This window comes from Stegastes partitus, unplaced genomic scaffold (assembly GCF_000690725.1).
Source record: "Stegastes partitus isolate 25-593 unplaced genomic scaffold, Stegastes_partitus-1.0.2 Scaffold900, whole genome shotgun sequence".
Taxonomy (NCBI): Eukaryota; Metazoa; Chordata; class Actinopteri; family Pomacentridae; genus Stegastes; species Stegastes partitus.
In genome coordinates this window covers 179,617-204,369 of record NW_007578631.1, presented here as the reverse complement: position 1 = coordinate 204,369, position 24,753 = coordinate 179,617, and the positions used below count along the sequence as shown (strand labels likewise).

Genomic DNA, 24,753 nt, shown 5'->3' with positions numbered 1-24,753 from the left:
ACTTTTATAAATACAAAGACAAGCAAACCCGTCTGCCTCGGCGCTCTCCATCATCCACAGCGGATTCAAAGACAGATGAATCTGTCAGAGCACTCGAGGACTCAGAGGACGGTGCAATAAAACTCAAGGACAATTCAGCAAATCTGACTCAGCGGATATCCTTCAATAAAAGTCACAGCGAATACCCAGCAGCCTTTAAACTACATCTTTTTTTCTTTTTCTTTTTTTTTTTTTTGCTCTTTTTATGTGGCGAAGTGTCTTCCCTTGACAAAGAATGGCTGAAATTTCTCTTTTTTCAATCCACAAAGTGACAATGAGAGAATCAATTGGCTATACTCACTATGAGATTAATGTTGTCATCCACCACTTTGTGTTTAGTGAACGGGGGATGTTTGCTGCTCAGGCTCAGGGCAGAGTGCAGCCCTGTGAGGCAGCCGGCTCGGATCAAACCTCTTCCATCGATTTGTAGCCGTTTCCTCCGCTTTCTCTTCCCACTGAACGCCTCTCGCTGCTTCACCCTCTTCATTCCGTCTTCAGCTTCTTCACAACTTCACCTCTCTTCCTCCCTCATCCCCTCACACTGTCACTTCGTTCTTACTTCCAGTCCGCAGTCCCTGCCCTCCTCCTCCTCCGGGGATGAAGTGCAGCTGTTCGATGGTGTTCTGCCTCTTGCTGGCAAAAGCCATCCGTCGGGCGTTGGGATGGCCTCCGGACGTGCCCCCTCCCCCTCCGCCGTGGCCGCTGTGGGAGTCCCAGCCGCTGTGCATGCCCATCCCCGACATCGCTGCGGAGCTGCGGTCGTGGTCGTGGCCCGGTGTCGGGTGGGAATTCATCTTGATCATGTGGTGGCGGTCCATGGACGGCGTGACGCAGATGTTCTGCTGCGACTGGGCCTTCTGGTGGTGGCTGAGCCGGCCCATGGTGGGAACCATCCCACTTCCCCCTCCTCGTTCCCCTCCTCCAAGCAGCAGACCCATCGCCATCAGCCGGTCCTCCAGGCGGTCCGGTGAGACCAGGAGCCGCTCATGTGACCTGGAAGGACAGAAGGGTTTATCACTGTACAACAATTCATGCTGCTTAAAAGATGGCACCATTATGTTATCTTTCTTTTTTTGCACATATGATCAAGATTTTGTATTTCTGGTGAATGATTTTCTGTCGTGATCTGTCAAGATAATCTGTAGTTTTACAAATTTGTGGTCGTTTAGTTTAACCCTCTGAACCCTAACACCCACTGGCTGGGTTGAAAGGCATGTAATCTTGAACAGAAAAACAAAACAAACAAAAAAATGACGCAGCTTAGAAGGAACTGTACGAACAGAAAGATTCATCTGATTTTTAACTTTCTGGCAGGCCTCAAACAACTCATCTGTAATGCCTCATTCTGTCAGAAAATGTAACCAAATCAAGGCATAAAATCATGATGTTTCATCCAAATCACTTTATTCTGCATGTCTTATTTATACAACTGCCAAGTGTAAGCTGTCTGGTCTGACCAGATTGTGTAAAAAAACTGAAAATTCTGCGCTTCACATCTGAGAAGATAGCAACTTGGTAACTTCTCAGCTGAGCTGCAGGCTGTGTTCACTCAGGGCGGAGAGGAGACAGAATGAAAACAAGAGTTGTCTCTACTTCTAGTCGTGGTTGTTCTGCTCCCATAAAAGGTGCAGGACTTTATAGTGCAGTGAAAAAGAAGGTCACCGTGTGGAAAAATGTGATGGGCAAAAAGAAGAAAGAAAGCACAGAAATGTCTTAATTCAGAGGAATAACACATGAAGAGTTTAGGAGGATGTGATGTTATAATTCAAATGTAAAGTCCCTTTCGGCCCCCTTAAAAACATATCTCTGTGTAGACGTTAAATATTTAGAAATTCTTCCATAAAAATAATCCTTTCCTGCCCTAAAATGTAGCTTGACACCATAGCTCAAACCAGAATGTGCAGCTCTATGCAGTCCTACCCTGAGATCAAACATTTCAGTTCAAACATATGTGATTTTAATTACTTTATTATAATTCCTATTTGCAAAAAAAGTCAGTCATGTCATATGTCGTTGATATGGTCGAAGTTCCAGAAGTAAGTGAAGCTTATTTGATTTGTTTTACTTTCAAACAAAGATAAAAGTTTTCAGACTAGACTGAACAGAATTTCTCCGTTATGTAAATTTAATAGAGTGTATTGTCACCTTGTCAGACTCTTCAAACTTTAATGAAACTGTCCCACTCTTGACATTTATTAAATATTACTCCTGTTTTTTCTTTGTGGGATTTTCCTCATCTCACCACCATCTTCTCGTGTCATCTGACATCAATCTGATCTTCCTCTCATCTTCATCTTCTCTCTGATCTCAATCCTTTCTCTTTATTATTTTATCTGCTTGTCTCATCCCATCATCTCTTGTCTCCTCCCTCATCTCTGCTCTCACCTGCGGAGCGTCTGTGATGTGGAGCTCCTGCTGGTGCTCATCATGGCTTTGTAGTACTGGTGTTGCTGGTTCTTGGACAGCCGGGACAGCGTGTTGCCCTCCCCGAACGCCAGCAGCTGATCCTGGGAACGGACGCGGCGCGGCGGCCTGTCAAAGGAGGAGCTGGTGTACTGCGACTGGGCCGGCAGCGGGTACGGGTTCGGGGTGGAGGCCGGGATGTGGATGTGGGGCCGGGAGCCGTGGAGGGGCAGCGTGCCTCTGGATCCCAGCGTGTACTCGCCTCCCCAGGGCAGGTGGTGCTGCGAGGAGTGGAAGGAGGGCGGTGCATTGTTGGAGCGGCGTTTGGAGTTGTAGTAGCTCGAGTACTCGTCCAGTTCTTTCTCTGATTGAGCAAATGGAAAAGAGAAACGTGCAACATGTAAATACTGCAGCAAGTGATTAATAACTTCATTATTTCTGCACTCAATGGAAACGGTTGAATCCCTTCAGCCAGTCCTAAGTGTAATTAGTATAATGACATGTGATATCAAACTATGAATCTGATACAAAGACTCATGACTGAAGCATTGTACATCTAATAGCTATTATACTCCTGTCAATGAGGTTAACATGTTAAAAATGTGTAAATATCCAGTCAAAAGCTCAAACATGTTCAAGTTACAATGAGAGAAAAAATAGAAAAGAAGAACAGGTGGAACCAGCTTTAAAAAAAGGGGTTAAATGATCAATTGGCCAGCCAACTTGAGGTTAGTTTTTTCTCAGTCAACAAATCATTTCATCTTCAACAGACTATACAGATAGCAAAGTCAACAAAGGTCATCCTTCACACTGTATGAGGCTGAATCTCATACAGCACCCCTTGTATTATGACTAAAATATAACAGAAGCACTCCCATTGCTTTCTTTTTAAACCAACTAACAAATAAATGAAAAACAACCTACCTAGCCCCCAAGACCCCAAAGCTGCCAAAATGTTGTCTTTAAAAAACAACAAACCAAAACAAAATTACACCATTGTTGAGATAAAAATCTTAATATTTTAGGACCATTTTTCCACGTCTTGTTTAAAATGTGCCAAAAACAAACTCTGTGCTCTACCTGCATTCTGCAAAAAACTAAAGAAACTGCTCTCCTCAGCTCAACTGTGAAGTCATTAGTGACTCAGCTGTGAACGACAATCACGTAGGAAATATTCAGCAACTTTTAGGCTGAACTGCAGGCAGTGTTTACACAGAGGAGGGAGGAGACAAGCATGGAAACTTAAAAATGTAAGTAGTAAAACATCTAAAGCAGGCAGAGCAATAAATCACTCCTGTGGGCACTTGGAAAACGCTGGACATGCCGATTCTAGGTTTTTTACAAAACGAGAACGAAAATAAAATAGAATGAGTAATCTTACAATTTTCACTTCAGTTTTTAATGATATATGGCATTATAGCCATCTCATAGTTCTTTCTCCATCTAGCCATGGTTGTTCTGTTTCCATAGAGGTGCAGGACTTTATATTAAAGAGAAAAATGAGCCCAGAGTGAGTAAAAATATGCCTGGAACAAAAACACAAAGGGTTCTGAGGGTTAATTTTCCTTTGCAAGGTTGAAATCAAGAAAAAAAAAGGGATTTTGAAAAGACAATCCCACAGAGTCTATTTAGTAGCCGCACTGGATCTTTCTCAACAGAAAGACATCATGTCATGAAAGTGTAGATGAAAGCAGCAAAAGCGCTCAGAGCAGCTTAATACCTGCTGATGAATATCACGTAATGTGATCAAATGCTTCCTCTGAATGAAGCTACTGGATGGAAATGAACCTTCGAAAGACTACGAAGAGAGAATAGAGGAATGAAAAATGGCAGAAAAATGAGGCAAAAAGAAAAAAAAAAAAAGGCAACAGAAGAAAGGCAGAAGCCAGGTGAAAGTGATTAGGTGACGCAGAAGAGAAGAATCATGAGAAGGAGGGCGAAAGAAAAACCTGCCATGTGTTCAAAGAAAGAGAAAATACAATAGAGATGGAAGAGGTAGAAAGATGGAAAAACAAAAGGTAAAGTGGGGGGGATGCAGTCAGAGGAGGACAAGAGGGAAAGACAGAAGGCAAGAATGGATAATGCAGAAGAGAGATGCACTGTATATTGCATGAGGCATAAAAGAATAAAAGGTAAAAGAGAAGCCCAAGGCCAAAAAGAGAAAGGGCACGAGACAATAAATAGACTGTAATGGAAGCAGAATGAGAGAGGAAGATGGAAATGAGGCGAAAACAAAGAAACGGAGAAACAACATAAAGAGACAGAGAAGGAAAGAGATGCAGAAACAGTTAGTGAGTGTCATTAACGGAGAAATAGTGTTTCTGTGCTTTCTGCTCCGTAGCCTGAGACCGCTTTAATCTTCAAAGCATTTTCATGGAAGCAGCTCCCCAAGAGCCAATTTAAACCTGACCTTTAACCAGCCACCTCTCTACCTCTTCCTCCCCTCTTGCTTTTTCTTTCCTTTCCCTCTCAGGTCTCTTCCCCTCCTTCTGTTTGTTCCTTTGTCTCCACCGTTCTCCATCCTGCTCCTCTCTTTTTTTTTTTTTTTTTTCCCTTTTCACCTCCTGCCTGCTCTTGAGGTTTTTTGCTCTGCGCTTTCTCCCTCTTTTCCTCACCGTTTCACTCATGTTCTCACCCTCTCCCTGCTCTCGCTCTCCCTCTGTTTACTCCCCTCCTGTAAGGCCAAATTATCTCGAGGTTTCTCCCTGGCTCCCGACCACAGACAAAGAAGCCTTTATCAGTGTCCTTTCTGCAGCGCCGCATGGGGAACTACATCAAAAGCAGCAGGTTTCATACAATGGCTGGCGAGAGGCCGTGTTCCCTCTCTTTGTGTCGCAATAACACAATTTTAGTCTGCTTTTGAAGGGGTGTTCCACCAAAACTGACATTCAGGATGTTTTTTTATTTCTTCTGAAAAAAAAGCAGGCACTGAACAATCACACCAGTTAAAGTACTGCTTTAATCCAGTGCAGCAGTGATTCAGCCTGCATCTGGTTAGCAGAGGCTTTTACGGTTTTCTAGCGACGCTATCAGCATCTGGGAATTAAAAATCATCGAGCTCAAAAGAAATGATATCTTATGATGTTTTGTGCCATTTTGGAATAAATAAAAGACAAACCTGCCGTCACAGACTCAACTACACGTACTGTGACATATTGAGAGTGCTTGCTGTTATCACATCAAGTCTGCAGTGGTGTTGGGCCAAGAGCAGATAAAAGGTGGCATGCAGGGTGCTTAAGACGTCGGTGACTGCCGTGCTTTTATGATTCCAGAGATCATGAATAGTATACAGTCAGGCTACACATCAGAAAACAAACACGGCATCTCCTTTATACTGTCATTTCCTCAATGGATTTGGGAATTTACATCTGGTATTAAAAAGCATTCTTGTAATTTCAATTGTTTGTCAAAGTGACTGCCTGTAGCTTTTGTTGGGTGACCTTTCAAACCGTGGGACATTCTTCACAATGCAGTCACGCTGTATGGGTTTGCATTTGCCTGCACCTTAGATGCAGCCAGGTTGATCCAATTTCATTTTGCATGCCATTACACCTTGCATTAGCACGCGTTTTCTCTCATCCTGAAGAGATATACGAAAATGATGCAATTTATTAGCAGGAAACTGTAAAAACAGAAAGAATTGTCAACTGGCCAACTTTTCTTGAACGACTCATCTGCAACGTGCGGTTCAGTTGGAAAACTTTTACGATATCTTTTTCCACCCGTCTTGTTTAAAACCTCGCCCAACATAAAGGGTTTGCCCCACAGTCTGCAAAAAAAAATAAAGAAATTGTCAGCTGCTTCTTTAAACCATAAAGCCATTAGTGACTCAGATGTGACCAACAGTCACATGACAATAGTTCAGGGACTTTTTGGCTGAACTGCAGGCTGTTTAAAAAAAACACTAAATCATTTATTTACCGCACAGAAAACCTTTTGGTATTCTCTCTACTTCTAGCCACGGCTGTGTTGTTTCCATAGAGGTGCAGAAAAACATGAGGCCACAATGAAGAAAAATGTGACAAGAGCAAAAAAAAAAAAACAAAAACAAAAAAAAAACAGAAACTGTTTGGAGTTCGGAGGGTTAATTAGTCAGCCCAACATCTTTGAGTTGAAGCAAACCAGTGCCTTTGTAATTACTTATGATAGTATAGTTATTCTTTCATTTTCATTGTTAATAAAATAAAAATCTCTGTATACATTTTTGAACTAGTTTGCATCCTTAATCTATGGATGACTGTTAAAAGGGCCACAACTATGGAACAGAGGAGAGAAATCTTAGCCACCTGCAGAAATCCTCAAACAGAAAACAAAGGATAAAACATCCCTGTCTATTCACTGAATCACAGGTTAACTGTGGGAGGTACACTGTTAAAACTCTGACAATAAGCACTTTACTCCGACGTCAAACTAATATCCTGCGAATGTGCTATTTCTCCACAAAATAGCATTTCCCAGTGCTTTATTTAACATGTGGAAAAGATTTCTAATTATCAAGAAGAAGGCTGTGTGCAATCATGCTGCAGACATATAGCTGTCTGTAAATTAATTTGCTCAGTCATTCGAGGCAGCGCAATTACGTGAGGGAGAGATGGCGAGAGAGGAGCAACAAAACAAAGAGAGAAACGCGGCGGGGCTAAACAGCAGAGGAAAAAATGAAAGTGGTGGCGAAAACAAAGAGTCAAATTAGAGGAATTGCATCTGTTTCTATCTTGGATTTCTCTCACTTTTGAAGAAAAATCAAACATGTAATTAATTTTTGATGATCCAAACCAGGAAAAGGCTGCAAGACAGCTGCGATTAATGCGACCGAGATGCTGTTTCATGAATGAGACGAGGAAAGGAAGTGGGGTGAAGGTCTCCGACTCGGATGTATAAATGACTGCAAGCCTTTTCCAAATGCTGCGCTTCGTCGTCTATTGAAGTGTTTTCTCCTTTTGATTGAATTGAAATAATAAAGAGCCTCATCTGGACTTGGCTTTCACCTCATTATTGCTTCCACGTACAGCCAGGATGCCTACACGCACACGCACACGCACACACACACACACACACACACACACACACGATCCCCCACGTAGTAACCATCCATCACTCGCCTGCAGAGGAGACTCCCCTCCCCCTGCAGTCTCCAGCAATCAGACTGAGAGAGGTAGAGACAGAGAGAGAGAGAGAGGCTGCCTCTCAAACGTCTTTTCTTCCCGTCGAAGGCAACCAGGCCTCTGCAGACCAGCCAGCCAACGCCCCTCCCCCTATCTCTGCATCTCTCTCTCCCTGACAATCCCTTCTTCCTCTCTTTCATTCTTCTCCTTCTGCTCACTCGACCTCTTTGCATCTCTATCTTCCTGAATATCTCTCTTATTTTTTCTTTTTCTTGATGCTCAGTCAGCTCCTTCCCTGCCTCCCTCCCTCCTCGATTCTTCTCTTCTGGTCAATCAGCCTCCTTCTCTGTATTCATGCTCAGTTACGTTTCTGTTGCTTTACTTCAGTCTCCTTCAACTTCCCTTAACCCTCATTTTCTCTGTCCCTACCTTCTTTTCTACAAGTCTACTTACTTTTTTTTTTTTTTACATTTAAGCTTATTTTTAAAAAAAATATTTTATTTTTAAAATCCGATTAACCCTCTGAGCAGTGTCATCTTTTTCTTCACTGTGTGCTCATTTTTCACTGCAATATAACGTCCTGCACGTCTATGGAAACAGCACAACCCTGACTACAGATATCTAATGTCCTCTCTACTCTTAAACATAGCCTGCAGTTCAGCCAAAAAGTCCCTGTATTTCTTTCCTGTGACTGTCAGCCGCAGCTGAGTCGCTAATGGCTTCCTATTTTTATTTTTATTTATTTATTTTTTTTACAGAATCTCATGCACACATTTTATTTTTTGGCAAATTTAAAAATGAGACATGTAAAATGAATTGATCTTGAAGAGATCACAAATTAATCCAACTAAAATTACAAACGAAGCTTAGGTTTGATTTAGTTTTCCCACGGAGCTGCATGTCAACAACGAGCAGGTCAAGGACCATCGAAAATTTGGATTTGCTCTTCCAGTTTTTAGCTCTGATGAATGATCTCTTTTTGGATATTTAAAAAAAAAAATCACATGCCTTTCAAACTTGCCAAGAGGCTTCTGGGGTTCACAGGGCTAAAATTCCAACTTCCTTTGACTTTGTTTAATTTTTTCCAACCTCACACATCTCCCTCCAGTTCTTTCATCTTGTCTCCATCTTCTCCACTGTCTAGATTCTCACAGCCTTCCTCCATCAATTTCTTCTCTTCTGCGTCAGTTTGTTTAAATTACTTTTCTGGCTACTTAGCTGAAAACAGTTTACACACTCAGACAATACTGAGATGGTTAGTTGGCTTTGCAGCTGAGTCACAGATCTCCTAGTGGCTGTGCCGGCTGCCATAAACTGGATTCACTGGAGAATTAGCAGCTTGAAGGTCCAACTAACCAGACCACAAAAAGACAAATACTTGGAAGGACAGCCATGTGGTGGGAGGAGGCCATTTTACTTGAGAACAGCTCACTCGTGGCTTAGTTGAGATATGCTCAGGCAATTGAGGGACCAAAGTCTAAACCAAAATCTCGGGTTTTTAAAATGCTAGTCTTTGCAAAAATAGTAGAAATAATGCTGCCCCAACTTTGTTCCAACAGGGCAGATGGTTTCTACATGACTAATGTGTATGCTAACATTCAACTACAAATTATTTGTAGTCTCTTGTCTCAAAGTACTAACTCGACAACACTGAGGAGAAAGTTGCATCAGATATTGTGGATAATAGATTGTTATTCAATGTTTTATATATAAAAAGTGTACTCGTAATGAAGAGAACTACTGATCCTTTACAACTGTTTTTTTGTTGACCAGGAAGAGCTCGCTAAAAAAAAATAAAGAAGGAAAAATGATGATTTCATACTGATGTCATAAGGGTTGTACTGGAGTTTGAAAGATGTGGGTGTTCCCTGCAGGCAGGGCCTCACAAAAGACGCTTTCAACTTATAGAACATGTAGGATCCAATGCTTTTTGAGGTTGGGGATTGAAAGTCCGAATATCTCAGCCTCCAGTGTTTAAAATCTATCCCTTGTGAGTTCCCCAACTTTATGGACACACAGGACCCAAGCGTAACGCTTTAAAAAGGCATACATCTCATAAAATCTGCACATTCACTTGTCAATAATTGTATTTTTGCAGTCTACTAGAACATGTTTACATGATTTAATCCTCTCAACCCCAAAACCCTCTAGCAGATCTGAAAGGAATGATATCGTTTATGAAACACCACTGAAATGGAAACACCTGTCAGCCAGAAACTGGAAAAACAGAAAGAATCAAACTCATCAATTGAATGATGTCAAATCATGTGTGACACGCAGCAGTTCCATTGGGGAATGTAATATCTACGCTTTTATTTGTGATATTTAATCAAAATAGCTTTAGTTTACATGTTTAATTTAAAAATTTGACAAAAGTTAATCATTTGCTCCAACCGCATTCGACAAAAAACTAAATAGTGCTCCTCGTGAACATCAGTCACGTGACCAAATTTGTCCTACTTAAGATTGAACCGTAGGCTGTGTTTACACCAAGCAGAAATGAAACAAGTGTGGTAACAAATGGATGAAAAGCAGCCATTTTTTCCCCCTGCATTGGTATGACTAATCAGCACTTGTAGCATGGCCGTGTTGATTCCATAGAAAGAATAAAGTTCCATTTTTTAAAGCCGTATAGCTGTTTAATACTGCAGAGAAAATATTTTGGAATTCTCTCCACTTCTAGACATGGCTGTGTTGTTTCCATAGAGGTGCACAACTTTGTATTGCTGTAAAAAAAGGAGCCTACACTGAGTAAAATGTGACAGGGGCAGAAAAAAGCCTACAAACTGCAAGTTCAGAGGGCTAAGAGGCTGTAAACATAGAATTTAGCCTTTTTTTTCTTCAAAAAAATACTCAAACTGATTTCTAAAAGAGTACAAAATAGTTGGTGACTAACTCATGTTTACAAGTAAACGATGAATCGTTGCAACAACTTTCTGTCAAATGATCAAAATTATTCATGTATATACTTTATACCTTTGGAAAAGTCAAGTTTATGTCTGCACACAAAAGCTGTGGTACGAGAACTCAAAGCTTCCAATGTGGCTACTGGCTGGTTTGTAGCTTCAACTGAAAGCTCTCTGTGGTCCTGAATAATCAATTAGTCCCACTTGCCCTCCCCTTCATCTCTCCCTCAGGTATTTCTCTTTGCCTCCTTTGTTCCCTCTCCTGCATTTCCACACTCTTTCTTCATCCTTTCATCTCCACCCCGACCCCCGGCTCACCTAGCCTCTTCAGGGAGCTGTAGCGGCTGATCTCCGGTTTCATGGCCGCCTCGTAGGATGGCGGCAACTGTGCCAGGTTGTGGAAGGAGTGGGAGAAGGACGGGTGGCTGCTGTTGTGTCTCATGCCCCCACCGATGATGCTGCCGCCACCGACGCCTCCTGGGCCTTTGCTGCTGCTTGAAATCAGGGTGGGCCCGGAGGAGAGCTGGGGGGTGTTGTTCATACGGGGTCCACGCTCTGGAGATAGGCAGAGGAGAAGTGGAGAGGAGGCAGAAGAAAATAAAGAGAGAAGGCAGAGATGAAGGGAAGGGAGAAAAATATTGGAGATGAAAGAGATGTAGAAACATTATGAAAATGGGGGGAAGAAATGGCAAAAATGAAGATGAAGGCAGGAGTGGTGGATGACAGAAATTGAGAGAGAAGGAAAAACAAAGAGGAAGAAGAGATGGACGAAAGGGAAGAAAAAGTGGGTGTGAAGAGGGCCAAAGAGAAGGAAAAAATGAAGAATAAGAAAAGAGGAAGACGTTGGTTAACTATCATATAACACAGAAAGTGTCTCTGAGCTCCATGGCGACCATCTATAAATACAGCTCTGTGCTGTTCATCTGGGGCTCCAACACAAACATATCAGCCACATGTAAATACACAGAAATACACTGATAGCTTGGGGAAGGATTCTGGATACACACACATTCAACATTTATGCAAAGTGCAAAAGCAGCACATCGATCGATACACATAAAAATGATTTGTCTTATGTAAGGTTAGCGGCATGGGGGAGGGGCAGGGGTGTCTGTTTTGCAACATGTATACTCATATCAGTTACATCAGAAAGTATACGAGTATATTCAAATTTTCCAAACAGACAGCACTTTGAATGACCCAACATGTAGGTGCACTCAGCAGCGACCCGACATGTGTAGGGTCGGCACATTTAGAACAGGCTCACATCCAAAAGTTACATGTGAAATCCACAAACACATGCTGCCCATTGCTGGATTGAAGAGGATTCTGAAATGTCGAATTTAAGAAAAGGGAGAAACTGAATTCACTGCTGGGTGTCAGCAGAGGATGGAGGAGAGTTTTAAATATGTTAAAAAAAAAAAAGAAAAAAAGTATAAAGCAGCAATTAAAGGTTGCGTAACTGTGGCCATTTGCTGTTGTTTCCTGTCTTAGAGACAGACACAATCAATGTCGAGTCCATTCGGGGTGGTAATGGCTATGGGCTGCGATCTTGTTAAGATAACTGCTGGACATATACTGGTCAGTGACCACCGACAGTAATGGGCAATAATGGCCAATGATGTCTCTGTTAAGTGCCACCCAGGGAACACACACCACATCGACTTCTGTACTGTGAACGCTACACACACGGTGGGAAAAAGCAATGCTAGCTCTGAGATCACATGGTTTGAAAGCAGGAACTGAGCGTGATGAAGGCTGGAAGAAAAAAAAAAAAATGTAGAAAGCATCACATATTGAACAAATTGCAGTGTTTTTCAGTGCCAGGATGCAGGATTAGCCTGGTCATTTCCATGAGTGCAACGTAATTGATTTTTCTCTTGTTTTTTGGAACACCTACGATGGCTGACAGAGAGGTTTGATAATGGTTGTCCTGGAAAAATGAACTTTGTTCAGTGTGTGCTGAGTGTCTGACTCAGAGAGCTGAAGTGTTCTTGTATCCTCCCAAAGGCTGTTAACTTTAGCTAACACAGGAAAAGAGAGAACAAAAGACACCAAGGACAAAGTATCTATCAAAAGTATGAAATCTCACCCTTCTTGCCAAAAATATCAATAAATGGGCAGAAATTAGCTGAAATCATCAGGGTTTATGGCAACGACTTTGAAATAGAGCCAATCTTTTTTTTTTTCTATTTAAAGACAACCTTCATGCCATTTTCTTTTATAAACTCGCTTTATGAAAACACAAAGCTACTAAAAAAAGTATTTATTTTCAACTTTAACATGACACAGCTAAAAATAGCATGTGGTGCTTCTGAAATTATAAACAAGTCATATGAATTTGTTATTTACTTCATTTAACCCTCTGAACCCCCAAAACTGCAGAAAGGTTTAAAGGCTTGTTATATTTTAAAAATTGGCAGAATTGCCGTATTTATCAACCAGAAAGTGTAAGGTTTCTACCTTTCCAATGGTCCTCTTAACTTATCATGTATGACGTCTGTCTGGAAATTAACTAAATCTAATCTTAGAATAATAATATTTCATCAAAATTACTTCATTCTACATGTTTCTTTTAGAAATATGAAAAAAAGACCATCTGCTCTAACAGGATTATTTAAAAAACAAAAAAGTCTGCGCTCCTTGGTGCAACTGTGAAGCCATGACTGACTGAACAGCGATCAACACTGATGTGACAAAAATTCCAGATTGAACTGCAGGCAGTGTTCGCACAGAGCAGAGAGTCTACAAATATAGAAACAAAATAAAAATGCATGTAGTAAATCATCTTTAATATGTAGAGCTTTCTTTGTTTTGTTTTTTTGTTTTTTTTAGTGTTGGTAACAGCTGTGGGCACTTGGAAAAATGCTGCACAGGTTGGTTCCAGATTTTTATTTTTTTTTTAAAATAAATAATACCGTATATCAAAAATTTCAGCATTAGCAGCGTTAGTGGTTCTTTTTAATGTATCTGCGTTCTCTCTACTTCTAGCCATGGTTGTGTCGTTTCCACAGAGGGGCTAGATCTTATACTGCAGTGAAAAATGAGCCCACAGTGAGTAAAAATGTAGTTTTAAAAAAATGCAGTCAGAGGGTTAAACGTGGTCTATAAAAACAAGATAACTGCACTTGTTTGTTAAAACAAGAACTGACAACATTTGCTGCTTACACTTAAACTCTTGGTTTTTATCTCTATCTGTTCTCTAACCTGGTTTTATTCTTTGCAGTTGCCTTCTTGTGTAATTCATTCCACGAGGGACACGTGTAGGTGTAATGGCTTGGAATAACTGGCACTGAAACAACTTAAAAAGTTCAATGGAAATCAGGCTCATCTCCTTCATCATCATCATATTTCCATGGCAACGCTGTCCAGTGTTCTGTTGCAGCCATGTTAGATGCACCAAACAAGCCTCCACAAATAATTATTTGACTTCCAGTAGGAGTCAGTTTATTTCCTGGGTACAACAGGAGCACAATTGGTGGGTAGACGGATCACTTGTACTAGCATTGCTCTTTCTCTTCTCAAAGCCTGGGAAAAAGGCTTGCTTAAGCCAAGACCTCCTGTCGCGTTCAGTGTCAGCTGTAAGCACACTTGTACATCACTGCTACACAGAGAGAAGGAGGAGGACGAGCAAGTTTGGAAGCAGGCTTGTGGTGGTAGTGGGTGAAGAGGGGCAGACAGGCTTGCATTAAGCAGAGGGCAGGCCAGACAACTGGAAGCTCACACTCTTATGAAACATGTGTCAACTTCAACACGACCATGTGACAAAAGAAAATGTGTCATCACAAACATACGCTGTGAGTTACAAGCACGGCTTACGCGTGTTTGCCACAAGGTAGTGTTAACAAATGGCACAGCGGTTTTAAGAGCACGACAGGCCTTCACACTGACACCAAGACAGACAGACAGTGTGGTGGTGAGGCCGCGAGTCCGACCGGCAGCTCGCCGCCTCCTGTGCTGCTAACCATGAGGCTTACCGATGGTAGCAGAGTGTTTGGGGCTGGAAGCAGACCCCTGCTGGTTAAAATGGTGGTGCAAGTTCCCAGCTGCAAAGAGAGCAGAGCCGACAAACTGATGGACAACCACTCGAGAGACACAAGAGGCGTGTGTCGAGTAAGCATTTGTGTCAATAAAGAAACAGAGAGAGGGAGCGAGAGAGAGAGAGACAGACAGTGGGTGAGACAGGACAGCGAGAGAAAAAGGACAGGAAAGAGAAAACAACAGTCCCTCCAGGAATCAGCCTATTTTCGTATTTTCATTTGATTTAAATAGCAAACTTTTCCCCAATTAATTGAATCAAACTACTAACCAGCACATTATATGTCTTCGTAGTGGAATGAAAACCTCCTGAGGGGAGAACAAAGCAACGTAGTTTGGATTTTATTTTGCATTTACAGACTCCGGAGTTCAGTTTACTGCACTCTGTAGTTTATTTAACCACTCAATTAATTGATAAACTGATCTTTTGAAAATTCATCTGAAACTATTGTGGTAATAATTAACCGAAAACACAGTTATTCACTGGCTCTCAAAAGTGAAGATTCTTTGCTTTCTATGTTTTATATCATTTTAAGTTTTCGGATTACTGATTGAACAAAACAAGACGTTTAAATCGTCAGTTTGGCTCACTTTCATAATTTTCTGACATTTCTTAAACCAAATAACCAATCAAGAAAAAACAAATTAGCAGATTTATCAATATAAAGTGAACATGAACTGCAGCCTAAGATGTTTACAGACTGCAAGGGGAGGTTCAGTTTGATAATCAGTGTGACTTTTGGAAGCATTTAACTGAAGCTGTATTAATAAAATACAGATTCCGTGTGTCAGAAAACCGTTTTGGTATTAAAGTGCTCCTACTCTTTGTGCCATGTGAAATCAAATTAAGAGCAGTCAACTACAACAAAAATCTGTTGTTTTTGGCATTTTTCTGGGAAGAATTTGGTACAATTTCAAGAGCTATTACTTACATAGTCGAGGAACAATTCCTAGAGAGACTGAAATGAGAGAGCTTGTTTTTGTGAGTGACAGTTGCAGAGCGACAGAGAGACAGAGCAGAAGTAAAGAGAGAAAAACGTGTGTTGTCATTGTGTGTTTTCACTGCAGCTGTGTGAGCAGTGACATTCACCTCCACTCTAGTTCCCACAAATCAGACAGAAAACGTTTTGAAATGAGATACATTTTTAAACCATCACTTCAACTGCATATTTGTTGGCATGAGCAGGAGTTTTTTTTTTTTTCTCTCACCAGAAACAACACAAAGCGGCTGTGTGTGGGCAGCATATGCATTTAAATAAGACGGCAAACATGTTGAATCTGTTTTGATTTTGCTGCTATAATCTTGTTCGCATGATTACAGCAAACAAGAGCTTTTAAAGTTTTACATCACAAGATGCAGCTGTCACTTCTGTAGAGAAATAAAAGCAAATACTAGAGCTGCACAATCATGGCCATAGTCACATTTTTGATTAACAGTGAGAGCTCAATCATTTTTTCACATATTTCTGAATTTTTTTTTTTACATTAAACACTTTTGCATTTAAATAAAGAGAGCGCTGCCTTCATGTCCATACTGTGCTGCATTCCTGCTAATGTAAAAATTTGCATTGAAATATCCTTCAGCTGAATCAGAGCATCTACTAAATTATGTGTATGAAAATAAACTGCATCCAAAGTGAGCTCACTTTCTGAACATCTGCCTTTCAACACACTACAATTCACAGATGTTGCCCAAACGCCTCACATGCATCAGTGGCCGCTGGTAGGCAGCTTTGCACAGAGAAACTTCTAGTCTCCGATCAGTTAGTGCAGTGCAGCAGCTCAGACAGATGGAGAAAAAATGGTTTAAGTTAATGATGCAGCCCTCGTAAATACAAAGATCCACCTGTGATAATAACAGTTCCACAAAGCAACAGTCTGTAACATCTTACTCTGAAATACACTGATGAGCCAGAACATTATAACCATCTTCCTAATGTGCTATTGGTCCTCTGCTCTGAGCTGTTGAGGCCTGTGACTCTCCAAGATTGAAGGTATCTGGAATCAAGACAGGCAGCGACATCTGCTCAGTGGTTCATGGTTTGTCCCACTGCTGGCAGGACTCGCTGCTGCTAACCAGGAGGACCCATAAGTCTTTCTGTTTCTTGAGACCTAGTCATTTGGTTGGAGCGACTTCCAAGCTCCTAGTTGTTACAGTCTTTATACCTGCCCACTTATCCCACAAACAACACTATGAGAGGCGACTGCTCACTTACAATCTATTACAACCCAGACTTTAACAGGCGCCGTGCTTACAAGATAATCAGAGGTATTAATTTCATCTGAGTGGTCACATTGTTTTCGCTCATCCGTTTACATTATCTCTAAACTAAATGGCAGCTTGATTTTTCAATTCTTCTACATCTTCAAGACCTTAATTTAACACTAAGACCAGTAACCAAAATAATTTTGTCCGTTTTTGAATTTGTTGTGAGTTTAACCCTCTGAACACCAAAAACAGATTCGGATTCACCAGGATTTGCATAAATTGAAGCTTAAAATGGTGATATTTCATTAAATCATACGTCTCATTTTAAAGTTCATCAAAACTAAACTGTTTGCACCAGACTCTGTAAAAAATAAATAAATGAATAAAACAACAACAACAACAAAACAATGCGCTCCTTGGTGCAACTGTAAATCCAATAGTGACTCAGCTGCAACTAACAGTCACATGACCAACATTTAGGAACTTTTTGGTTGCGTTTGCACAGAGCAGAGTTGAGCAAAGTACGTTCACAAAATAAAAATGGAAGTAGTAACATATCTTTAGTATATTGAGCCACCATTTCTTTCAGTATTGGTAACACCTGTGGTAAAAATCAACACAGATTTTTCAAGTTTGGTGAAATAGATTAGTTATTTTTATGATTCACAGTATTATAACTGTGTCATCCTGCACAGACGATGTTTTTGAATTCTCTCTTCTTCTAGTCATGGTTGTTGTGTTTCCATAGAGGTGCAGGACTTTATAATGCAGTGAAAAATGATCCCACAGTGAGTAAAAATTTGACGGGAGAAAAGAACACCTAAAGGCTGCTTGGAGTTCAGAGGCTTAATCACCACATCATAGCATCATAATAAGCACTTGATCAACATTTTCAAATGTCCGTCTAGCTTATCGAAGAAATCAACAACATAAGAGAGAGAAGGAGTTAACGTTATTACTATTTTTTCTGTACATAATAGATTTTTTTGGTTGAGAACTTATTTAAATATATATATATGTATATTTTTAATGATTAGTACATTTTTGCAGACTAAAAACATCACATATGTTGTCAAACTTGTTATTCCCCTGCTGCAGCGCTGTCAAACACAGAATAAGTAAAAGTGATAATAGCCAATAAGAAATTATTAAACATGTACTTCTGTAAATGAGTGGACTCGCATTATTTCATTTCACTGAGATCGCTTTTTAACTTGAGTTAACAGCAGCAACAGTTCAATAAATGTGTTTCCCCTGCAGTGTGAAGTGTGTTACTGATGTTTACACTGATGTGAGATCTGGGCAATATTCCCATCCATGACAGCAGAGACACTCTGTCAGCTGGCCTGATTAAAAGCCCCATTTACCTCAGTATGATACCATTGGTTTCTGTTTTCACTAACAGATTTTGTTCAGCACGAATCGCTCGTCACTTACTGCGGTTGTCTTTGATCTGCAGAATGGGGGTGTAGACGTTTTTAGATGTGCGTCCGTCTGAGGTGGTGGTGGTCAACACTGTGGTGTTGTTCCTCTCTCCCTGCTGCACAGGACTCGACTGGTGACGCAAGATATCCACCAGTGATCTGACACAGCAGAGGAGGGACGGAGGAATAAGAGCAGGAGAGAGAAAAACAAAAAGGTCAGACGGATGAAGAAAAAGGGAGAGGTGAGGAGGACAGGGAAGATGTAAATGTGGAGGCACCATCCACACACAGAAGTTCTCTTTTCTCAGTCATTCTCATTCATTAATTAGTGAATTTCACATCAGTTTCAGATCCGTGTAAGGGTATCTCATCATGGTCAACAGTTCAGTGAAATGCCAGACTTATTTATTCCAAGATTTAAAAGACATTAGTCTCATTTCTTAAAAGTTTTCTTCGGTAAACCAAGTACTTTTAAGCCTTCATCTGTGCTTCAGGATTTTTTTAACAACTGAAATTAATTTTTTTTTTTTACCAGAATAACATTAAAAGTACATTTTTGACCAGACTAACATATATTTAGGGCAAGCCACCAAGAATAGATATGGTTTCAGTCTAACAGGATTTTCTTTGGTTGATCTCAACCAGAAATATAATGTTGCTAATTGTTAGCTGCAGCCCTCTTTCAGTAGTTACAGCAACGGTGTATATAGATGTACTATGTTTTAGTAAACATGTAAAGCAGCTAGTTTGGAATATCTTATTCAAAGTTTATCAAAACAAGTGATAAACTACAGTCCACTGCTCAATCACACTTTGAAATCTACCAAAGTTGTCGGTAACACACTCCATGTGGATCATGTGACTTCTAATTACAACTCTGATTGCCTGCTGTTAGCGGACCAAACTAAGTGCAAAAACTCGACTAAGTAAGCTTTCCATGTATTTTAAAGAATACCAGCGCTAGTTCATTTCATTTTGGTTGACAAAGCAGCCTGATCATTTGTTCTCTGTTGTGCGTGTCTAAGATGAGAAGCGTTCCGGTTGCCTCACCTGGGCATGTTGATGTCTCGGTTTCGAGGTCGACGTGCCACCTTGCTGAAGGCGATCCTGACGCCCACAGCCACCACCAGCGTGAAGGAGATCACCCCTCCAATTACATAGGCCGTGCTGTTTATGGAAGAAAATGAGCTTAGATAACTTAGCAGTAAAGGCAAACAAGAAGCAAACAAAAGGTTGCGTCTCATAGGTTTTACTGTATTTGTCTGTTTCTGTTTGATTCATGTGTCTGCTTAGCAGGAGCAATGTTGCACTTTGACACTGTGATTAACCTCTGAACACCAAAACGCAAAACCCATTTATTACCTACTCAATGTTTTTCAGTTTTGAGCATTGTTTAGTGCATCACCACAGTTCTGTAAAGTTCTTTTTTGACTACTGATGAAGATTTTTAGAGGACAGAACACATTATGTACTATAAATTATTATTACATTATTTATATGAGATGTACAGCTGAGTAACAAAGAATGATTACAACCAAACAAACTACAACAACTTCATAATTCATACTTATTTGCTGTTCTTAAACCGGTTTTGCTTCAAAACTAAAAAAAAAATACTTAAAAGCATCACTGCCACCTCTACATTTTTAATTTGTGTCTTCTTTGTCTTCTGTAAGTAATAAAGACAGAAATACATTAGTATACAACAGTTAGTTTAAATGCACTATTGCAAATAACATTTTCTCTGTCCTCTAAAATAAAAGCGCAAAATAAAGCATGCCCAATTTTGACTTTTTCACATGTTACATTATTGTTTCTGCTTACATGAGGATAATAAAGTGCTGTACTTTTCCTCAGATGTTTTTTTAATTACTGCTGGCTCTGACCTGCTGTTCTGCTGCTGAAGCGTCTCGAAGTCCGGGTCGGGCTTGTTTCCGGTGGGCACAGTGACTGGAACCTGTGGGTCGGCCCATTCAGGGGAGATGTAGTTGTTGCAGGCATCCTGGTCCAGCCGATTCCTCTGGTGTTCGCAGCAGAACCGGTAGTGGCAGGTACCGCAGCAGTAGATGTAGCTGCCCTGGGAGCAGTTGAACGTGCTGTCAAAGTGTCCCATCACGTCGAAGTAACCCCTGTGGAGGAAAGAGGTGGAAAGCTCAACAAAAGACGTGCCACCGGTGCCACAGTGTTTGATGTTTCTGCCAATCAGGACCCCGGTGTGTGGGTCAAAGGAGAAACAAGCAGGAGACAGTAGATGCACAACTAATAGCATCCTGACAACCACAGTAAGACATTTTTTAGAAGACTTTTTCTGGAGTAGTTCTCCAAAGAGTTGACACCCTTTTGGATCCAAATCTTTAATATTTAGCCATAATAACTTCTAAATTAAGCCTTACAACCCCCAGACCCACTGGCGAGCTTGATTAAATTAATGAAATGACGCTATTTATTACCAAGAAACTGTAAAAACAAAAAGAATTATCGGATTCTCAGCTTTCTGATAGCCTCTGAAATACTTGTTACATCAGAAAACAACCAACTCTAGGCTAAACACCATGATGCCTGTGTCTCATTTAAAAATTCAACTTGAAACAGCTTTCTCAAACAAGATTCTGTAAAAAAAAAAATAAAATAAAAATTCTGCACGACAGAGAAGCCAGTGATCCGTTCCGACTAACAGCCACATGACAAAAATTCAGGAACTTTTTGGCTGAACTGCAGGCTGTGTTTATGGAGAGCAGATGAGAGACAAATATGAAAACGAATCAGAAATGTTGAATGGTAAAATCACATTCAGATTGCAATTAAGACATTTTGGAGTTCTCTCTACTTTTAGTCATAGCTGTGCTGTTTCCACAGAGGGGCAGGACTTCATATTGCAGTGAAAAATGAGCCTAACAGCAAGTACAAATGTGACAGAAGCAAAACACAAGCAGAAAATGGCTGGAGCTGAGAGGGTTAAAGTTGCACAGATATGTCACCTTCATAAGGTTCTTATAGCACGCTGCAAGAAAAAACAAATGAGAAGACTCATTTTAACCACAGCTGGTACCAGTAGAAATGATGGCATGTATGACCATGTCATCCATGCTAATGCTGCAAGACTACGGCAGCAATCACAACAGATGCGGTTTGATAGAGAAAGCAGTTTCTGTTAGTGTTTGTTTTTTTTTTTTTTTTACTGAGTTTGAATCATTTTGTGCTTGAGGTGTTGTGTTTTGTGGTAGGAGAAGCTCTTCAAGTACCTCTAGCTGAAGACAACTCAAAGGAAAATAAATGTTTTAGGTCACTGTTGCATTTTTTTCTGCAGGCTGCAGGGTTCTGCAACAGCAGAACAGATAACAATGAATTCTTTATAGACAAAAATGAGCAGCACATTAAAGGAAACAGTAAATGTAGAGGAACTCTGCTGAGGTCTGTGTTCGATCCGTCTCTTATTACTGCACTGTTAGAGCTGTTTTCCACTGCCTGAACATAACTGCTGTTGATGGTTGTAGTGCGTGTGGCTCGCCAACACACAACTGATTTAGAGCTGATTATGTGTTGCCTAGCAACAGCAAGACGCCTCTCAGTGCAAAATATAAGCTTCAGCGAGATCAAGATCAGGGCTGCAGGAGGAGAATCATGATCTGCCTCATTTTTATTGGCATCCAGTGTGATCAGCACATTACATGGATGGAAATAAATGAGCGCTGTAAAAGAGGTGCAGCCCTTCAGCTGTGAACTTTTTGAAAGGTTAACTTTGCTTATTTTATACAACACACCTAGGGCTCAGCATTTGTGACTTTTACAGATATTTTAATTGCATCTCATTTCAACGAAGAGGAGCGAACTTGAACAGGTTTTCTCATTCATTGAACGTCTCCTTTCACCTGAAAGCTGATTCTTTTATTAATTAATTTGATTTTCACCTGCCTTTTTAGGGGGAATAAAAAAATATCTTCTACATTTTCTAATATTGTGTGCTTGTGTTAATGGTTTATGTGTCACTACATGACTAAATATAATGTATAAAACCCTTTTTTGAACATTTCCATATAAAATCCACTTCTTGTGAAAGGTTAAAATGTTTCTGATGATTCATCTTACCTCAGGGCCGGTTACAAAAATGAATCCAATGCAATGTGATTCGGGATGACGAGCCAACCCTGCCCATCATATAAAAGTATATTTGACTGAGGCCCAGAGGTCTGAAATTTCATACAGGTCTTGCTGACAGTATGTAGAAGGTTACGTGATGTGGTGCACAGGTCTGGCATAACCAATGTCTCAGTTATCGTGAGCCATATTTCGACTCGTGCTAAGAATGCAAACACCTCTTCAGAAAATAGGAGATGTTGCCTTTTAAATGAAGACTCACATGCATTCTGTTCTCATAGGTTTTCTGTTATCAGCTTATATGGAAAATTCCACAAAAGGGAGGATGTTAACAGGTTAGCAGGCAGAGAATGCCAGAGTAGGAGGTGTGTGTTTGGATTTCAGCTGACAAAAACGTATTTACATTTCTAAAGAATGCGGTTGAGATTTATTTATTAACATGTATCCTCCGTCTCCTGGTCTAACGATGCATGAGGTAGGTGTGTGTGGAGGAAAACAGCCCTATAGCTCCATAGTGCACCATGTCCAATGAACACGAAGCTTCTCCCACTTTTTCGCACTACAGTTAAGTTAGATGGATATAGATCTAAATTTTGCATAATGCATTACACCTCTGAACCCCAAAACCCTCCACTGGTTTTGAAGGACACATTTTTTTTTTTTTAATTGCCAAGATGAGACCATCTATTGCAGCAAGAAACTTTAAAAACAGGAAGAATCATTGGATTTTTTAGCTTTTAGACGGTCCATAACCAAATCATGTGTGCCTTTCAGTTTCATTGGGGAAAAACAACACGAGCTAATAATTGTGATATTTCATTAAAATCACTTCATTCTACATGTGTTGTTTCAAAAGGTTGCCAAAAACATAAAAATGTTGGCACCAGATTCTGTAATAAATGAAAAATATTGCATGCCACGGTACAACCAAGAAACCAAGTCAGGGACTTGTTTGGCTGAACTGGGCACAACTGCAGAAAGAGGAAAAGGATTAAACAAATTCAAAATGTAAGCAGTAAATTGTCACTTTGTAGAGTCAATATTTTTTCCAGTATTGGTAACACTTGTCGGCACTTGAAAAAATGTTGTGCATGTTGATTCCAGGTTTTTACGACATTATAACTGTGTTGAACTGCAAAGACGACATGTTCTATGTTGAGTTCTATGTTTCTACCTATAGTCGTGCTGTTTCCATAGAGGAGCAGGACTTTATACTGTAGTGAAAGATGAGCCCACAGTGAGTAAAAATGTGAGCAGAGTACTCGCAGACACTGCTTTGGGGTCCAGAGCGTTAAACTCAGAAACTAGTTGCATTACATTCAGTAAATTGAAATACTTCTTGGGAAGAAAAATAAACAACAGAAAACATCCAAAACATACAACATAAAGGTTTTACAACAGCTTCGTCGTAGCCGTACCTGCACACGTCCACATCCACCAGCTGTCTGGGGGGTGGAGCCACCTGGGCTGCACCCAGCGGAGGCTTCAGGGCGTCTGCCGTCATGTTCCTTGGCAACATGGTTTGAGGGAGGGGTTTTGGAGGCAGCTCAGCCATGACTGGTGGATCGTCCCCGTCCTCCACCTCGGCTGCTTTCGGCGCCACTTTGGGTCCGGCGGGCAGCGGTGGCAGTGGTGGCTTGTAGCCAGTCAGGAGGAACAAGGTGGCGCTCGCTTTGCCAGCTGCAGCAGAGCTGCTGGTCAGAGTCCTGACATCACTATCGATGGCGCGTCGCTCCGTGGTGATGGTTACCGTGGAAACAGCGAGGCAGGAGAAAAGCAGGAGAATAAGGGACAAGCAAAACATCCCTTTTGAAATTGCAGGTCTCATTGTTTTATCACAAAGTTCTCAAGCCGCTGTTGAAAAAAAAAAAAATCACAAACAGAAAAAAAAAAAATCACAAACAGTTTCCAATCCGCTGCGAGTTGTCAGCGCCCTCCAAGATGGCGGCTGTTACTTATAAAAACCTTCAGTATGAAAAGTTTGGACTTCAGTCTTGATGAACTAATCCCTTTTTGTGTTGTACACAATGTTCAGGTGCAGAGGGTTTCTGTTGGAGTTCAGCAGATTCACTTTGTTCAGGCAATGTTACATGAATGTGTTTGGCATTTCACTCCTTCATCTGAATGTAAACATTTCTCTCTGAATACAAATCCTTCCAGTGAGCAGCTTTTGTAAACATTGAGGTCTTTCAGAGTTTTTAGGCCCTATACTAACTGCTTGCACGATGGCTGTGGATCTGAAATCATAAATTTAAAGAAAAACTCCTACCAGTACTGAATAATATGGGTTAGTTTTAATGGCAGCATGTATTGGATATTTAATTTTGGTCTGTTGGTTGACAAAGAGCCATTTTACAGTCCATTGGCCAAAATCTTCAAAACAGGCAGTATTTTCAGGTTTTCTGTAAACAAAATGCGAGTGAGAAAACTGTAAACTCTTAATATAATGACCCGTCCGAAAGAAGAGTCTTATGTCTCCTACTGAAGAGTGTTCTGGGAGCTGTTTATGGCACTAAAGTTACGATTCACGTAAGAAA

General features: G+C 40.7%; 1 protein-coding gene across 1 annotated transcript; it reads right to left on the bottom strand.

Moving 5' to 3' along the window:
• Nucleotides 1–24,044, bottom strand: shisa7b (shisa family member 7). Its single transcript, XM_008293664.1, has 8 exons — nt 23,635–24,044; nt 20,008–20,250; nt 19,172–19,288; nt 18,135–18,280; nt 14,428–14,496; nt 10,769–11,005; nt 2,425–2,806; nt 1–1,032 (listed from the first exon to the last, which is right to left on the bottom strand). Exons 1-8 carry the CDS (start codon nt 24,042–24,044, stop codon nt 576–578), a joined length of 2,061 nt encoding a protein of 686 aa, XP_008291886.1. The 3' UTR covers nt 1–575.
• Nucleotides 24,045–24,753: the final 709 nt, after the last annotated feature.